The sequence below is a fragment of the Lepeophtheirus salmonis genome, chromosome 3 (genome assembly GCF_016086655.4).
Source record: "Lepeophtheirus salmonis chromosome 3, UVic_Lsal_1.4, whole genome shotgun sequence".
Classification (NCBI taxonomy): domain Eukaryota; kingdom Metazoa; phylum Arthropoda; class Copepoda; order Siphonostomatoida; family Caligidae; genus Lepeophtheirus; species Lepeophtheirus salmonis.
In genome coordinates, this window is record NC_052133.2 from 2,112,590 (window position 1) to 2,132,564 (window position 19,975).

A 19,975-nucleotide genomic window follows, 5' to 3' on the forward strand; every position below is an offset into this window, starting at 1 on the left:
AATAAATTACAATTTGCCACTCCGTTATTGCTAAATTCAGTCTCTCATTAATTCAATGATGAAAGATTGTTTTCATATTGTCTAATTTATAGTTTTATTAATCAATTAGTTTAATTTTATAATATACAATTAATAAAGGAATTAATTTGAGTTCTTAATTGATTGATTAGTTCGAATATATCGCATTGATTGGGTAATAAACCATTGGGTGAGGTTGAGCATAATATTGGATAAAGAATCTTCTGCTGTCTTCTCATATTTTTCCCTCAATGAAAGGTATTTATCTAAATGACTTCAAGATTCAACTCCCTCTATTGACAATGCTTCAAGTAAAATAGTCTCGTTAATCCAGTTAAACTTAATGTTGGTATGATTACCTCTTAAGGGATCCATAACAATGATTTATGCTTGAAATCAAAATTACATAGCAACCTCTTTTGATATATTCGGTTGAGGTACTAAAGAATTGTTGCGACTTAACCTTTAGTGTCCGATAATTTGAAACGTCCAACAATGCGTAACTTATCCTATTTTAATTTGTTCTAATATGATATCATATTATATTTACGAGGTCATATTTGCAGTATCTTGGTATAAAACAAGTTTATTTTCAAGTGTATTTCTTTGTTTGGAAAAATGCCCCAAACTTACAAAAGGAGGAAAAGGGACGAATAGTTATGAAATGAAAATAACCAAAAAGTTTATTTGATAAGGAAAGACAAACTACTGACTGATTTCTAGCCAACACGTCAAATAGTTCAAGAATCAGAAGTCGATCTCATAATACATTTTTTTTTTGTAATCAAGAGATTTTTTTTTCTGCAGTACATAAACACTCAAATATTTTATCAATAAACATAAATTATCTTTATTTTTTCCACTAGTTAATTCCCAAAAATTAAAGGAGTTATTCTTCAAAAATTTAATGTTTTGACTCATTTTTCTCGAGGTTTTGTGAAAAAAAAGTGATTTGACCTTGAATGTTAAACCTTGAAAAAAAAATGAGGGAAGGAGGAAAAATACACACAGATTATGACAACAAATCCTTTAAAAAAGTTACAAATTTATTTATAAATTCCCAATTTTGTGTGTGTTAATCATTATTTTTCTATAGAAACAAAATTTAGTAGGTCTAGATTATATAAGTATATTTACTTTATCAAAAAAATATTAAAATATATATAGACCATTTTAAAATTGACGTCAATATTTTTTTTTTCCTGAAAAAAAAAACAAAAAAAACATGACATACATAAGAAAGATAAAGGCCGAAAGTAATGAAGTGCTAAGCTATTCATATAATATTTCCCTTTAAAATATTGGAATTTTTTCCATTCTATTTGGCCACAAACATAAATACTTTTTGCATAGAAACCCTTTCAATGTAAGTGACCCACAATTATTATAATGCGACCAAATTAAAGTCACAAAAAAGAGGATTGAAATACCTATTAAAGTTACTACATAGGTACAAACTTTAATAACCATGATCAAAGGTGAAAATCCAGTGTGGAATGGGCATTGTAAAAAAAAAAAAAGAAACCAAAAATCAACATGGTAACCCTAAAAATTTCAAAAATGTTTTGGAGGAGAGAAGGAATAATGCTCGCTCATGACGTTTCATTAGATCAGCTACAATCAGCTTTGACAAGAGTGGAAGGAAAAAAGGAAATAAATAGAAACATTTGCTAGTATTACTCCGATGTCGATCCCAAATTCTATTCTGAGTCCAGCTAGGACTTACAATTATATCTCCGCAACAAATCCTTTTATGAGGATACACACACCTTCAAACAGGTTTGAAATATAATTGAATCTATTTAGGAAATGATGTTCACAACTCAGGAATTAAATAATAATGACAACTGCTGAGGAAAATAAAATTTGTGCTTTATTCTACCGATTACAAATTAACAGGGCAACTATAAAACACACCCGATTTGCATGTATGGCCATAATCATTAAAATTTATCGTGAGTTGATCTTTTATAAAATTAGAATATATTTATTTAATAAGGATTAAAATATTTTGTTGTTGTTGTACATAGTTATTGACAGATTTCTATAGGTTTACATACAGTAGATTACATAGTATATATTGAATTGTTTTCGCCCATTATAAGTTATATGTTTTAAGCAAACACTGGTTTGATTTTATATTTATTAGTAATTAAGGAAACACCCATATTTTTTCATTCTTTGGAGGATGCTTCTTGAACTGCTTTAGCTGTGACACGGATAACAGTCCCTATATTTTTCTTTGCTGGACCTTTATTACGCCCTGGAGATACGGCTTGAAACACTGCACTTGCCTCCATCAGGTTTTGAATGTACTGTCCGAGAATACTGTTTTCTGTTTGAAGCTTTAAATTTTCTTCTTTGACGGTGTCTACTCGTGTTGTCAAATCATCAAGAGTGTTTTGAAGTTCTAGTACCTACGTATATATGAAAATTTCATTGTATGCTCAGATATAATTTGATGAATCAATAAAGAAATTTAAATTTAAAGTGGTGTTGTGTCAAGTCAAACTGAATTGAGGCGTTCCAACTCAACTAAAGTCTACTTTTCATGTACTAATACGGAATATTTTTGTCTTAATGGGTTATAATGTGAGTACTGTGAGATTGAACAACTCGATAGAAGATCGTGATCAAGTGTGTCTTTTACATCCCCAGAGATGAGAAAACCTAGTTAAAAATCATGCTTCATTCAAAACTCCCTTAGGAGTAGCACCACAAACTAAACAATACATGAGCCTGTGTGATAAAAATCAAGATGACTCTATAAAATATAAAGTCCACTCGATTTTTTTTTTTAAATTTGAAAGTCAACTCACCATTTGAGTAGAGTTGAAAAATTATGGACTCAAGTCTAGTCGAACCGAGTCTATAATCGCTTGAGTCGACGCAACACTAATGTAAAGGACAAAAAAGCTTTTCATTTAATAAAAATTAATTAGTTGTGTGCTAATAAGTAATGCCACTACATCGAGTCCTTTCAGTCCCTTTATTGTCAAACTCAATTGAATAGAACCTTATATAACCAAGGTATATAAAAGATATCAAATATTTTTACAGGTATTCTATTGTTTGCTTTTTTTTTTCTACATCGTTTCACTTTCGTATTAGCTTTCTACTTGTCAAGGTCATGAATATTTATTCAATTTCAATTTCCAGTGACTAATGAGTGGGACTTTGAAATGCAAAAGTAAAAAATAATAAAAAGACTATACGAATGTATAATTTATTGTAAATCTGATCCAATCAATAATGTATTTTCTTGTTCTCTTTGAAGTGCATATAAATTAACAATAAAGTTGAATATGCATCCCAATCAATTGTAATGTCATATGAAATTGGGATATTCAAATTTATTGGTTTTTTTTTTGCATTGCTCAACGATAGGAAATATAATAAATAACGCAATAATCGTAAATTGGAGACCATATCCCTTCAAGGAAGTAATGTCAAGAATTATGGAAGTAATGGACGGCTCTTTATTTAAGGTGTTATATTAAGATACCTTTTATCTTCTTAATATAATTATTATTTTTGAAGGGATACGTGGTCGGTAAATTTAAGAGCCAAATTATAGAAAATTTGTTACTTCATGAATTGAGAACATCATGGAATAAATTATGTATCATTTTGTAAGTAAATTATTAATTTATAACTTCCATGGAGGAGAACATTACATAGAATAAATCATCAATAGTACATTTTCAAATGTTAAAACCAATATGTTCAAAAGACTATTGGATCGCGTCTACAACTGATATCTAGATAAAGGGATGATTGCTAGTTTTATGATCATGGCCACCTTACTCGAGAGGAAGAGTTAACCAAGTCTTTGCGAATCTGTGACAAAAGTTGTGAGGGATACTTACTTTGGTCTTGATCATGTCAACGAGACCAAAAAAAAATTTAAAACTTTGGAAACCCGAGAACTACATCATTATTACTCATAGAACTTAAAATCGATCTACCTGTGCAATAAGTCGTGCTTTTTCTTCAGCCTCTTCTGACGACTCCTTTTGACTGTCTTCTGCAAACTTATTCATTGTGCTAGAAATCCCCATATTGGATCCAGAGAAGGAAGAAGAACAGGGTGGCGGAAAGTCATCAGAAAAAACTGATGGAATGGAGTCAAGGGACAGACCTCTTGCTTGAGACTCTTCTATTTTTTCAGACTCTGTCAATAACACATCCGGATCATCATCGGCCAAAGGGATGGAATCTTCGTCTTCCTCTTCATCATCCACATAATTCTCTTTTTGCATGGCCATGTTGTTCAATTATGAATATATAGTATATGGATGGAAGTAGAGAAATGCTATTTCACATGACGCTTAAATTTAACAACTGAAGAGATATTTGTCCAAGAAGAAAAAGCTGGGAAAAAAAGAAGGGAAAAATACATTTTCCCGGGCGCCTTTCTAATTTTCTTCTCTTCCTCTTTTCATTCCATTGCCCCCCCCCCCTTCTTTCTCGTAAAAATGTTGTTTGGAGCGCTTTACTATTCATCGATTACTACTACTACATACATAGGACTGTATATTATGATTGCATATAGCAGCAATGATTAGTTAGGGAGTATACTCGAAATTTATAGCAGGGAGTGGCTGGATTTCTTAGTATGAAGTAGTAGGCGAAGGAGCATGGTGCATAACCATTTCTTCTTCTTCTTCTTGTACCATCATCATATTTTTCTTTTTTCTTAGCAGATCGTGCATGTACATATATAAGAGCATATATACCGTATACATATGTTTTATATTTAAAAACTGATTTCCTAAAAAGGACTCAATGAGTCAGTCTTCTTTGTTGTTTGTCTTCCATTTTCTTTCTTCTATTCAAAAAGAAGAAACGATAAATAAGTACAATAATAATATCATTTTAGAAAGTCATTGGAGCTCTGTATGTTGTATATGTACTGGGAGTGGGAGAAGCCCTTTGTGTTGCAAAAGTGCAAAAAAAAAAAAATATGCGTGATTGAACCCCCTTTTGTAGGGGTAAGTTGTACTTACACTGCACAACTACAAATTTGAGTCCGTACTATTATTGAATATGCAAACCTTTTCAGATGCAGTTTTAAATTAAAGCTTTAAGAGGTGGGGGGGGGGGGATTGTTAATTCAACTTGTATTCAAGAAAATAAGAACTATATATTTTAGGACTATTTAATGTTAATTAGACTTAAGCTCCTCTTTGAAACCACTTCTATATAATTAAATGCTAGTGTATGGGTTGTATTTCAGAAAATTCCAGGATATTTGATATTTTAACGTAGATTTAGATCCTTTTGAATACAAGAATAGTTGGGCAAAGAGGAAAGGTTTGCCTTGATTTTTTTTGCAGTTATATTCGTATTTCAAATTTTGGTAGATTGTGAAAAGTGTTTGTTTAAGATAAAAAAAGATAATACGAGACCCTCTTCTCCAAAAAGCCTACAATTAATTTGTATTGTTGTCAGTTGTCTACTCCTGTATTTCATTAGTGTTTGGAACATTGATTTGTTGAACATAAGTTATTTTTGTTATGCATTGAGTACAGTGCAACTATTAAATAGAGAATATTAAAACGGTTGAAGAGCAAGGATGAACATTATTTTTTTTTAAATATTCCATAAACATAAAATAGCTAGAAATCAGTTAGTAATTACCTAAATAAATAAATCATACCAACTGCTATTTATATATTAAGTACTCCCAGACTATCATTGCCTCCTCATTATTTTTCCACCATTTTTAAATTGAACACATAAACATATTTCATAATATTAAACTCGTAGTTATGTTTTATTAAAAGCGTAGCTATACATTTGTATTAGATAGAAAAAATTTCGTCCTAGAAATAATAAAATTGCCAACACATTATATACTATTAAAAATAAATTGTATTCCTATCCTTTCGGATACATAACCAAAGTATAATTTAGAATATACTTATAATTTATAAGTTAGTTTATTTATTTATGAAAATGAATAATAAATTGTATATTTTTAATCCATCTGACATAGGAAATTGAAGTCAAAGTAAATATTATATATGTACTCCTGTCCTTTCTCTAGAAGCTACCAAGAATCTACAATCTACGTACATTGAGTTAATAACTTCTCCTGAGCGCATTCTTCACGTGCTCCGTCAACGCAAACAGGCTCTGGGATGAGTTTTCTTAAACCCAGTCTTTATCATTTTGATTCAAATCTTATTATCTTTTATTTCTTTTAATGAATTATTTTGCTAAACGTTTGGAGGCTCCACAAATGATCCAAATATGTCAATAAAATACTGGGGTGTAATTATTTATGAACTGAAGTTGGGAATTTCTCCTTTTCTTAATTTTATTTCAAGATTGTTTTTTGTTGAGACGACCCATTTTTCCTTTTTTACAGACAGGGTTTACCCATAAATTTAGGACACACATTTGAAAAAAATAATACTCGGAGTAATCTAAACTCCTAAATTTCAAGAGAAAGGAAAAAATATTGTATTCTCTATCTTGAGAGATATAAAATAGAGAAAATTTATTAATTTATTCATTAAAATATCTGTAAAAATAAACATAAGTTAAGTAACTACTTCTGAAATCAACTCAATGTAAAAAAACACACCAAACATTTTATCCCTTGAGCAAAGCAAATAAATGTGATAAATGCCGACAAAAAAAATAGTTCTGAGTTAATTCCCCTTCCATTAATTTTATTGTTTAGGTAAAAGATCAAGTAAAAACAAATTTGAGTGCAAGTTAAACTTAATAAATATCAGGAAAACTCAGCAAGGTAGTTTATATTTAAAGATAAGTATTTGGTGTCATTTTATAACATTATAATCCACTTTGGAATAAGGCGTTAGGGGGAGGGGTGCCGGATAGTGATATACTTCGTATATCATATAATATACGGTAACTGACATGAGAGGAATTCTGCAAGAGATGATCAATCAGTAACGTCACTTTTGTTATGGGTCCAAATTTTATTTAGTTAAGCTACTTTCCTTTTTTATTTTATGTCTTGATGACAAATACAATATAAATGAAGGTTTTTGTCATTGTCTTGCTGCAAAGGATGTTCTATTGAGAATACACGTAGATGACACAAGAGAAAAATATGAGCAAGATATTTTATTTATTTATTAAGGCTCATAAATACTTATATTATAATATAAAATATGTAGAAGAAGAAATTGAGTTGTAGATAACATAAATACACATTTGAGTTTCAAATTATTCCCCTCCGGAAGGACCTTTCAGTACGTGTTGATCCACAGTCATAAAAAATTTGGGCAATTAATAAAACATGATTAAATGTAGTAAAAAAAGATAGAATATGAGGAGTAAAACAAACATCAATAATAAAACATAATTTTTTCCCAAAAGTCTCATAAGACCTAAGATTTGTTTTCAATGTGTTCAAATATCTTGCTGATATTTTTGGGTAGTATCCTACTCAATCTGCTCCATATTGCCATCCATAACCCGACACTTTGGAGTCTTCAAGGAGAAGGCTGAGTATACCACTGCAGCATATATAAATTGTTCGTAATTCTTTAACTTCCAGTGGTTGATAGGAAATATTTTTCTGTGCCTCCATACATTAGTCTTCAGACCATTCCATTCTTCTTTTTATAACTTAAATACTTAACGTGGGTTTTAAATAGATTCATAAAGTGGTTACTCATTGTATGTACTATGAATGGATACGTTAACATACTATTTTTAAGAGTTTTTTCAGTTTTAACTTTTATTAGACTTTATATTTTAATTTTGTGTGCAGATGTTGGTTCTTTGTATTGGTCCGAATGTAAAACAGGTTATTCTGGGTGTAAAAACAGAGAATAAAAGTTCAAATAAGTTTCCACCGAATCTCAAGGAGAAAGAGAAATTGATAAATACTAGTGAAAAATTAGGCCTAATTAGACTTATTCTTCAAATACTAGGAAACTTTGGAAAACTAATTATAGATTCGGAAAGTAATCCATCTTTATTTGCTACTGCCACTACTCAGCAAATGAAAATTGTGTTCCTAAGTACACCCACATGGGATAGGTAATTGACATGTAAAAGAGTAAATCACCCAGTACTTTAACTACGTTAATAAATATAACAAAAACATGTTTTACTTAAGTATAATTGAATTTGTAAAAAAATCAATTTAAATATTTTATATTTAAATTTAATGGAAGAACGGATTTCCTCCGTTCCCCGTTCCCCCCACCTTCCTCCGCTTCTCTCAATATGTGAAGCAAGTTCTTTCCGTGCATAAATATACTTTAGAAAATTAAAGTAAGGATGCCTTTGCAATGAAAAGTATGGCAGAAGAGGTAAAGTACAAGCTCGGTAAAGACTCCCTGATGACAATTGGGGAGGATAAATATTAGGAAAGGCGTTGTCAGTAACAAAATGTATCTTCCCAATACTTCAAAACAAGGGCAATCAATTTGAATTATAAATTAGACAATTTTCGTACTATATTAAACATGTAAAAATTATTCGTAGATATTCAAATACAAACCTTAATCTGTGTGTAGGTTAACATTTTTGATATGAATAAAAATATTTATGCATATTTATCTAATAAACACAATTTTTACTACTTTTTATTGTCTCATTTCATAATTTTAAATTGATTTTTTTAAATCCTGAATAACACATAGTTCAAACTCTATGGGATTATGTAAAGTCACTAATTAACATCATACATACATCTAAAACATTTTGATTTGTCCTCCTCAGATAGTATTTCTGAATATTTATCTCTCTCTTTTTTTAAAAAAAATCTTTATTTTTATTTAATATTGCATCTACATTCTTCCCAAAAAATTTCTTTATTCAAAAATAAAGATTTGAAACGAGTTTTTTACGTTGTATTTCAGAAAAAAATTAAAAAACTTTTTTATATAATTTTCAGCCAGACCCCAGTTCTGCTTTTTGAATTGGCAGAATCCGGTATATTGCAATGTATGCAAAATATTTTTATACTTGCAATTAACTACTTTAAACATTCTATTTAAATTATGAGCAATTTTAGAATCAGGGGTTTTTGAACAAATTTTTTTCACAAAACTACAACTTTAACATGGTATTCTAGTCCATTTAGTGTTTTAATGGGATTCATTGGACACTCAAAGGATTGTTTTTTGTGCTTCAGTTGTATTTTCTTTTATTCAAAGAAACTATGATGAAAAAATAATTATTGGAATGTACATACACAATCGATCGTATTTTGATGATTTATTCATTAGAAAAAGGTTTATCTAACTAAATTTTTTCACTTAAGTAAAGTTTATAATCATATAATAACAATTTCAATTGGGTAGACCCAAAGTAAAATTTATAATTTGTCCATATTATGAAAAAAAGCTAAGATCACTGGTATAGACAGAACATACAGGAATTGTAATTGAAAAAGTTTTCCTAGGAAATCTTTTTGTCTAGTTTTTTTTTTTTTTTTAATTTCGATTTTAAATCAGCACATGCTCTAAGTCTTGTTGTCAATGATCCCATCCTCTGAAAAAATGAGACTGGATTTACCTTTATTGGTCGCCTTCCACTGTTTGGGAAGCACTGTTTATAAGATTAACTTTCTTTCACGAAACCACCAAAACTATATATAACATTCTATGGAAGGGGTTAAGTAGCTAGATTAAAACTTTTTTAAATTGTGGAATCAGTGTATTTTATTTTAATTATGTAAATTTTATATCAAAACCATTAATAACTATAAGGATGAAATGGTGAAAACCTATTAACAGATATTAAAGAAATAAAGAAGTTTTTTGATGCCGGTTTTGCGAATAAGTTTTCTTTTATTTATCCTTTTGGTCGAGAAAAAGGTATACAATAAATAATTTAAGGGGTTTGCAGTTATTTTAATATGAAAATTTCTACAGTAATTAGATTTTTATGAATGAAAACATATAAATTAAGTACATAAAGAGAGATTTTTTTTTTTTAAAGTTATGAAATTTCATAAATAATTTGTCATAAAACATTCTAATTCAATTTGTTTATATATATTTGGTTACATGAAGTCATGCATAATATGTATTTAAACCCCAAAAAAAAAAAAAAAAAAAAAAAAATCTCATAAAGATACAATTACAAAAATTAACAAAATTTTACTTTTTCAAAAATTATTTAAGCTTTTATTTTATTCTAGTAGTACTTGATGCTATAACTACAAATTTGTGTTTCGATTAAAAAAAAAAAGTGAATAATCTCCATGAAAATGAATTTATTCTCTGCAAAAGGTTACTTATACTAATTTTTAATTATGAGATAATGCAGTTGAAAGATAAAATAAACTATCTTTGAAGGATTAAGTTCGTTTTTTCATTTATCTTTTCGTAAAAGAACTTATTTTTAAGTTTAAATAATGTATATTTTCTTTATAAAAGAGTATTGGCTTCTAGCTGGTTTTGGTCTGTAGCAATATATTATTTGATTTTAATTTTATCATGTAGAAACTGCTTGCGGTGAAGTGCTGAATTTTTTAAGATTAAGGAATAAATAAAATAAAATGATGGAGACACGACTACGAATTCCTTTTAATCTAATCATGCTCCAAAACATCCTAATATATGTTATGAGACATCTCAAAAAGATCAAGGGAATAAATTAAAGTACAATGGCCTTACAAAATAGCCAAATGAAAGAGTCCACTTACGTAGAAAGCAAACGAAAAAAAGGATTTTAAATATGAATTAAACATACTATATTTTAAAAATTAGAAATTGAAAATTTTGTTGATAGTTTGAGGTACTCGTAATTTACTCAATTGAAAAACATCTAAAAGAAATAATTACGAGATCATTTGTTTTGCAATCCAAAGTAAAAAAGAGAAAACTTGTATATGGACTACGTCGTGCATTACAGATGAATGAATACCTTGGACGAAAATTATCGCAGAAGAAGAAATTGTACAATACAAGAGGATTCATTTTAAGATAAATTATTTATCTATAGAATTATAATCAAGCTTTAGTAAATAATTAATTGACGTGATATGAAGAAAGAATGGTTTTTGTCGTTTGACTCTCAAATAGTCAAGTGGAAAATTAATTTTAAATCATATTTTAAGTTTTTATAAGTTTTAACTATTAATTTTTTTTAAACTTTCGTTTTTAATAAAAGAAACCAAGTCCAACAACGCACTCGGCAAAAATTATTTTCTTGAACTCAGTGTGCGTAGGTTCGTGCCCAGTCGTTCCTACAGAAGGAAATATACGTTATGTTTATGGACTTCCAAGAAGATTCCTAGGTCAGAGTGAGTAATTGTAATAGTATAATGTTTACTTATACTTAATCAGTGCAACTCCTCCATCTGACCAATTAAAGAAACATTAAAAAAATAGAGAAGTCCAAAATATATAAAATTGTTTTGAATTAGAAAAGGATATATATGAACAAAAATTTTAAAGGATAAAAAAATGTGGCCCCTAATGGATCAAGATGAGTTGGTCATAGTAGTTAATAATAAATAATTTTCTACAAACCATGAGATCCAAACAAACTTCTGAACTTCAATCCAAGGTTGAATGTTATGATGATTTTTTTAGGAGAGGAGGACTAACTTCTGTGGGACAACATCTATCACATGGAGATACAGGGCAAAGCTATTTCATTCTGTTAATAAAAATCAAGATATTAGTCTCAAGCTGTCGTTCCAAAAGCTGTAAACTCGACCCTAAAACACCCTTTTCCATAGGAGTGGAAGCAGTCTCTAAAAGTTGGATAATATCTATAATAAGCAGTGTGACCGGAGAAGGGCAGTCTCTCATCTTGAAAAAAGGATTGGAAGGACTGGAACAGGAAGAAATGCTAAAGGTATTAGATCTTAATACAATACTTCAAAAAACATTAACATAATCCAATCAAAAATGTTTGAGATACCAATTTGCGACCTCTTCTTTTTATTTATCAGTCGAAGCATAATGTTGAGTCTAAACTGTGTTCCTTCTGTAAAGAAAATATCGAGACCTCATTCCATTTGTTTTAATTTTGTTTTAATGTAGCTCTTGTCTTTGAAATGGTGGATTGTTACATCCATGAAAAGTACAGCCAGGCACTAAGCATGAACATTGGATTGACAAGTAGCAACGTCTTCGACTTACAAAACAAACTAGTAGATTGAATATATTATTTCCAAAATCCAAGGGATAATATATGGTGTTAAAAATAAACTCTTGCGTATTCAAACAAGGTTAGATGATTATGTTCTCCAGTCCAGGGGCGGTGCTAACTTGCATCATATGGGCCCCTTAAATTATCAACATCGTTATTTAAATACTTATATATATAAACTTATTTTATATATATACTAGCAGAGGGTGCCTGCGTTGCAGGGCTGAATAGAGGGGAATAGGAACAAAGAATGAAGGTAGAAGAAAAGAGAGAGAGAAATTGAGGGGTGTACAAATATATAAAGTGAAGAGGGAAGGAGAGCGATATAGAAAGCACCCAAAACAGACTTATAAATATATATAAAAAAATTTTTAGGGGCGGGGGAGTGTGGAAGAAACTTTCAACAGAGTCAAGCCTCTTTCAAAAAAGGTCTAGCGGACTGCTCCAGTCAATGTATACACTGGAAGCCGTCTCTTCACCGTTTGATATTACAGGTGTATGAAGGGATTATGGAAGTATATTTTCATGATTTGTCACCATTTTAATTATAGATTCCTTTCTTATGTGTATTAAATTAGAGATGTACCTAATAGCCTTACATTATTTATCTTGGTAACATATCTTAGGACAGGTTTATTCTTTACCAGGCTACACACCCTATTTATTAAGGGGGGAGGTCGTTGGAAGAAACAAAATTATAACTATTGAGAATGATGCTGATATCTGTGCTAAATAATAATAATAAAAAAAGTATTAGTTTGTATTTATCTCAAAACAGGTCTTAAATTGTGATTAATAAAAATAGTTCGTTCCTAAGTCAATAAAATAGTAATAAAAAATTGAACTTTTTTCAATCATTAAATCCACTTTCAATAATTTCTGAATTCAAAAGGGTGAAATAAAAACAATATCGCAGCTAAACTAAGAAAGCTAGTAGCATTTACACTTTTGTTAATAAAATATAAACAAAAATTGGCATAAATGATATTGAATTTAAGTTGAGTATAATAAAGAAGATATAAATAATTTGTTTTCTAAAAAAAAACTTCCATTATATTATATAAAAAGATCAAATAATTTTTATTAAAAATTAATCTGTATGGCTTAATTAAAATTCTAAAATTGGCTTATATAGTTAAAAAAGTTTAGAACCACTGTAGTATAGGATGCCATTTGAAGTTTCGACAATACAAATAACTATTTGACTAACAAACTTTACGTTTAACATATCTAATTAGACCCTTTATTTTACAAATAATGTAGCAAAGAACTATTTCTTAGGAGATTAACAAAAATACTTTATTTAAAAGCACCTCAACTTTTTTCTTCTTTGTAGAAAGTTGATGTATTAAGAGTGATTTTTTTGTTCATCATTCAGTTTAAATATTTTTTACTGAATGGCAAATGGTAATAAATAACTTTTATTTTCCTGAGTGATGACGTATACGCGACATAACATCGTACATGTTAACTTCATTAAAAATTTATTTATATATGCATTGCATGTTCAACATCTATTTGTAGAGGGGAAAAAACTTCGATAAGCTCTTTTTTTTAATAATAAATATTTAGTCCTTATACACATAAAACTTTCGTTTACTTGTTCTATTGACGCATTGTTTACAGTATGTCCAAAAATTGATGGTGCTATTAAAAATATATGTTTTATAGTTAAAAGAAAAATATTATTGGTCGGAATAAAATAAAATTTGGCTGATACAATCATTAGGCAATAGGAATTTTTCTGATGCAATAATCGAAAATTATTGCATCATACATCAGTATAAAAGGCTCAGAAAATACCACAGGATGTTAGTTGGTATTCAATATCCGAAATGGTGAAAGAACACAGAGAGAAGTTGCTCAAAGGTTACATATTCCTCTCAGGACCATTGAGAATTGGTGTAAGAAAAGGAAAGATGGACAAACCCTTGCAAATTAGAAGGGTCGAGGAAGGAAGAAAAAAATTAGCGAAGTTCCCAAACTGGTGATTTCAAAATCTTTGACACAAAAGAGGTAATCCACAAGGAAACTTGCAGCAAGATTGTTTTCAAAGGGCTATCCAATATCTAAGTCATTTGCCCACAACTACCTGAGGCACTCTTTGAGTGCATTGCCATACAAGTCTCGTCAGCATCCCAAACTTTCAGAAAACCAAAGGAAGGCCCGGCTTCAATTCTGTCGTGAGCGGAAACGCTGGACTAAAGATGACTGGAGATGTATCCTCTTCAGTGATGAAAATTCATTTGAGCTATTTCATGCCCCAAATCCCCAAACAGATCGGGCTTGGGCAAGAGATAAGGGATATGTGGAACCCACTCCAAATGTGAAATTTCTTTTGAAAATTCCGGATTGGGCAGTTATCAGCCACCAGGCAGTGTCAGGTCTTCCTCTGATTCCACCAAACCAAACTGTGAGAGCCGAGTACTATGTAACGGAGATCTTCAGCAAGTCTCTGATGTCAGCTTTGTCCTCTCGTATTGAAGAAACTGGACCTCCTTTGAAGAGGTAAATGTTGTTTGACACCTCAAGAACCATTTTCAAGCAGGATGATGACCGTGCTCCTCAAAAAGGCACAAAAGTCGTGTTTAAACAACTTGGATTCCTGCCAACACTCCTCCTTTTTCTCCCATTGAAAATTTGTGAGCCTTGGTCCAGAGGGAGCTCAATGAAAATGTGCCAGCAACTTCAGAGGATGAATTTAAAAAAAAAAAAAATAACTGACAAAAGCTTGCGGAAAAATTTCTCCAGATACTATGAATAATTTGTATGAAGGGATGCCAAAACGCATAAAAAATGTATTAAGCTTAATGGTCATCATAATGGGAAGTAAATAAAGTTTTTCGCCAAAAAAATCACTTGTTTAGGTTATTTCATGATTTTTTAATAAAAACAAACATCAATTTTGGGACATACTATACATAAAGGGAAATAAAACCTTTCAAAATTGAAATAACATAACCATGTTTTTTACATTACGTCATCTTTTAGAAAGAAGATCATCTTAGAAAAGACATAAACAGACAATTTTTATTGAGAAGAAAAGCCATTTCACATTTATATATCGCTATACATTGTATTTACAATGTACATATTATGTTCATACTTTAGCAAGCAAGATTTTTTGCGCTTGAGGAAATAAATAACGCAATTTGAAGCATTTTTCAGAAATTAAACTGAAAAAGGGCTTAAAATGATCATATTTTTTTTTTGTAAACTATTATTAAAATTTTCGAAAAGAAATTGAAAAAATCCATTCCTTTAAAATTACTGGTTAACATTAACTATTAGTTGTTTATTAGAAAGGTAATTTAATTTGACGTTATGGGATGTTATAAATTGTTGAAAATCCTAACTTCTACACAAATTTTATTATTTGTAAATACTACAATATACATACGTTTATGCAATTATATTTTCAAACATTATTGTAATACTTATTGCATTTGTAAAAGGGTATTTAATATTTATAAGGGTTTAGTATTAACCTTATTTTTGCGCCATTTCTTGTACAAAGATTAAAAATAAATATTTCAAGAGATTACATGCAAAACTGTCAAGATTAATTTTATATTAGTTTGTTTGTACATTCAATGCAATTTTAATATCAACCCCTTTCTTTTATTTTTTTTCCTTCAGAACATTCTTGAACAATCGGACGAATCAAAAGGAGGCAAAAGAGTTGGAATTTGACATATTTTGATCAATCTATTTTTCAACTACTTTATATTATAGATAAAACTAAAGAATAAACCTGATATTACATCTTATAAAGATTTGCCATAATTTTTTTTTTTCCTTTTGATTTGTATTTTTAACAATTCAATTTAATTTTCTAATGAAATATTTTATGAATTTATATTACAAGTTTGAATTAAAAAAAAGTTCAATAAGATTAATAATGTCGATTGGATGACTAAATCTGTTAGAAATACTAATAAGATACTTTAGATATAAAGCATATTTAAATTGGAGTAATCTTCTTAAACATTAAACATTACTTTATGAAAGACAAAACGCCTCAAGAGACTTAAAAAAGCTTGATAAACATTATAAGGTCTATACCTTCGATAATAACAGTTTATAAGTGATAATTTCAGATTAGCTATTTCGGCACAAATGACGCTGAACGTTCTGGACACCCTGTTGAGGTTACTATTCCATAAGTCATCGATATAATCCGCGATTTCTTAATTATTATTATTATTATTATAACACCAACTAATAAACTTTAATATATTAGTTACATTTGAATTGATATATCCCCCCTCCTCCGACGTAAGAAAAACGAAGGAGATAAATGAAAAAAAAAAAAAAAAAAAAAAAAGAAGGGAGAGTTGATGAGCAAGCCCTCATCCCATCCTTTTAGAAAATTCCGGTTGATTGTAGATAGGGTATGTAAACATAAGAATAAAAAAACTATCATTTTAACAACCAACAATTGGTGTAAAGTAGAAGAACCCTTTCCTATACACATTAGACCGTCCATTCTGCCAATCCAAGCTAGGCTTCCTTATTTGTGAAGTATCTAAGAATACGGATTGATTGCTCCATATATTTCTCGAAACCGTCTGGAATCTCCTTCCCTCAACACCAGATCGTGCAGAATATTGAGAGGACTCTTACAACCAAATTCTCAATTTTTCTGTAGTTTCCATGCCAGCTCCCCCCAACAGAAAATGGAATATGATTGCTGTTTCAATGGATAATCAAATTCTACGATGAAACACAGAGGCAAATATGGATGCAAAGGGGAGCTTATTTGTCTTCCAAACCCGTAGGATCAAAACGATTACTTGCACCAGCAAAAATTAATGAGGTATAGGCATGGCCAACATCGGTCGCAATGACGTCATCTACTTCTTTCATTAGATAGAGAGCAGCATCAAGAGAATTATTGGGAGCGATTATGGGCGTTGCCAATGAAAATAGAGATGAAAAGAAATTATATATTCGCCATTTAGAGAAATTCAAAGAAACCTTGAAGAGACCAGAAAACCCTATTGGCTTACATTACGCAAGTAGGCCTCACTTTTTGTAATAATATAATATCCTTACCTTGTTTTATGGATCTAACAGTTTTTTAACTATATTAAGTAAGTTTGGATTATACAAGGATATCAATTTCAATTCAAATATATCTATTGACATTTCCGTAGTATTTAACAAGCGTCGAAAAAAAATACAAACTAGAAAAAATAAAAAAGTTTGTCAGGAGCAAACATAAAGGAAATTAAATTTGAGAAGAAAAGGAGACAAGTTGATTTTTATATTATATATAAAATCCATTTTTCAAAAATATAAATGCCTGTCTTTTTCTAATATAAAAACACGACAAATATTGAAATAATAAATTAATCATAGTATTAGATTAAATACCAAAAAAAAAAGAATAGGAAATATTAAAAATAAGAGTTTTTTATACTTTACATAGTTTAAATCTTTCACATTGTTAACTTCGTCTTTTTTGGTAACATTTAGTCTTGTCAATATTGTTTTAAAAAAATGACTTAGTCAAAAAAAAAAATATTAAAAACGATCGTTTCTTCTTCGAGTCATTATTATTATGCAAAAGGCAATAGTTGACGAATACATTAAATATGTCATAGTTCAGTCCAAATTTACGAATATATTTTATCTTAACAAGTATATAATTAAAAAAAAGTTTAAAATTTAGTATTTATACTTCAGTACTCATGAAACCTGAGTACTGATACTTGCTTTAAAAAGTAGTGCTTAGGATACTTAAGTACTTTTAAGTATTTTTGCCACAAAATTAAGAAAATAATTTCATTTGGTTCGTTTAAAAATGTTTTAAAGCAATAAATATTTTCATCAACATACACTTGTAAATAATAAATATTTATTCTTCTACTTTGAACGTATTATAATTATTAATCAAGTAGACTCTATAAGTTTTCCTGCACGGCATACTTTCTCTTTCTATCTCAATAATGGAGACAAATGAAAAAGTTGAAATTCAATTGTGGGAACCTTTTAATAATGAGGAAATTACATTGTTATGCGATGCCCACCCAAACCTACAATTACTATAAGGATACATAAATCGAAATACATAGTAAAAACTCCAATGATTGTCTAATCCTACGTGAAAACTTATTTGAGCAATTCTGATCGAAAAAATCATAACATAATTAAGTGTGTAAAATATATAATTATTTAATCTGTATATATAAAATAGAGTTTGTGTGTGTGTGTCAGGCTAAGACAGGATGCCGATTTATGGGTGGGGGTTATATAGGGGCCTTATTTTATACCAAAACACAAAAAAGGTTTTTTGGAGCTCAGGGAGACTATATAGAGCGTTTTTATACTGGCGTATAAAACAACCAATTTCACTAATAAGGGCGTTTTTAGATTTATTCAAAATCAAACTAATTATGAGCAAAAAAATTAATCAGTGAAAACTGCAGTTTCTTTTTTCCCCTGGTGCAATATAATGAATTTCAAAAGCAATATTGGATTTGTTGATTAAATAAAGTTTGTAGAAATTTTTTTGCATATAAATTTGACACACAAAAATTGATTCTAACTGAAATATCTGTCATTTTCTGAATATTTTTTTCAATTTTATTTCTCTTTTTTTTTTATCAAACGTCAATTTCTAAGAAGAAATACTACAAAAATATGTATTTGAAACATAAAACTATAAGCCTAGATACACGTTACTCTTGTTCAAACCTTAATGCGAGTAGTTCCCTAGAATGTTCAGCCATTTACACACTAAATGGATATTTTAGTAACATAAAACTTCATTTGAGTATAGTAGTTCTACATACGATACTACACTCAAAGCATCAGTGAATTCGTTTATACCATTATATTTTAAAGATGTGTGCTCGTCTAAAACTGAACACATTGAAATTTTTAAAAATAGTTAAACAATTCTGTAATTTTTAAAGTGGTCGACGAATTAATTTATTTAAAATGAAAGATGAGAGTCTTAGATACCTGTTTATTCAATATGGGCGCCCATGTTCTCCACTACCAACTCCAGCCTGGACCGGAACTTGCTGCATGACTTGGCGATGAAGCTCTGGTCGAGGTTGGCTCACGCATTCATGAGGGCAGACTTCAGCTGGTCCTTGGACTTGCATTTGACAGCACCCCCTTTAAACGCCCAAACACTTTGAAGTCAAGTGGCGAACAATCAGGCGAGTGAGGCCTTTTTCTGAAGCTTGTTGAGAAGAATCTTAAACCTTGCGAGGCGTTTTTCCTTGTCTACAGGCTTGAGGGCTTGACGAAGGGCTCTATGTAGACCTTAAGCCCAAGATCTTTCTTAACGAGCCGGGCCATGGTCCTTCTGCTGACGTTGAACTCCCTGGAGAGGACGCTGAGGGTGACCTTGCCTCTCTTGTCCTCAACAGATTTTTTCACGGCAGCAACCATTTCGTCCTACCTTTGAGGCCTTAACTTAGATCTTGTGGTTGCACAGGAGTCCCTTTGGCTACCACGCTGTAAACGGCGGTGCAGCTGCAGTTCAGAACCTTGCCAATTTCAGTAGGAGTTTTTCCAGCGCAGAAAGTTCCGAAATTGTGACTCGACGTCTCTCCATATTATCGGCTGTTGTTTCACTGTTGTTATTTAGATTTTGCTGGAGTTTTGTTTATAACTTGTCAATACCCTTGCCTCGAAGTATAAACCGGTTTCAACCCAATAAAATCACAAATATGTGCATAGCGTAAAATTTTTGAAGGAGTGTTCAGTTTTAGACGTGCACACCTGCATCTATGAATTCATTATCTAATATAGTATTCAGGAAAAAAGATACTAAATTTCACAGACAATAGACAATATATCATTTAAAATCATAGAATTATTATCAAACAAG

At 30.1% G+C, this 19,975-nt stretch overlaps 1 protein-coding gene across 2 annotated transcripts; it reads right to left on the reverse strand.

The window, feature by feature from the left end:
• Window positions 1–1,978: 1,978 nt before the first annotated feature.
• Window positions 1,979–12,131, reverse strand: LOC121114476 (short coiled-coil protein homolog). 2 transcript variants are annotated; one of them, XM_071886863.1, is made up of 3 exons: window positions 11,686–12,131; window positions 3,987–11,625; window positions 1,979–2,435 (listed from the first exon to the last, which is right to left on the reverse strand). In XM_071886863.1, the coding sequence occupies exons 2-3, from the start codon at window positions 4,284–4,286 to the stop codon at window positions 2,193–2,195; spliced, it is 543 nt and encodes a 180-aa protein (XP_071742964.1). In that variant the 5' UTR covers window positions 4,287–11,625; window positions 11,686–12,131; the 3' UTR covers window positions 1,979–2,192. The 2 variants fall into 2 exon arrangements, with proteins under 2 accessions (XP_071742964.1, XP_040564384.1); XM_040708450.2 differs by having other exon boundaries at window positions 3,987–12,125.
• Between the last annotated feature and the right edge of the window lie 7,844 nt (window positions 12,132–19,975).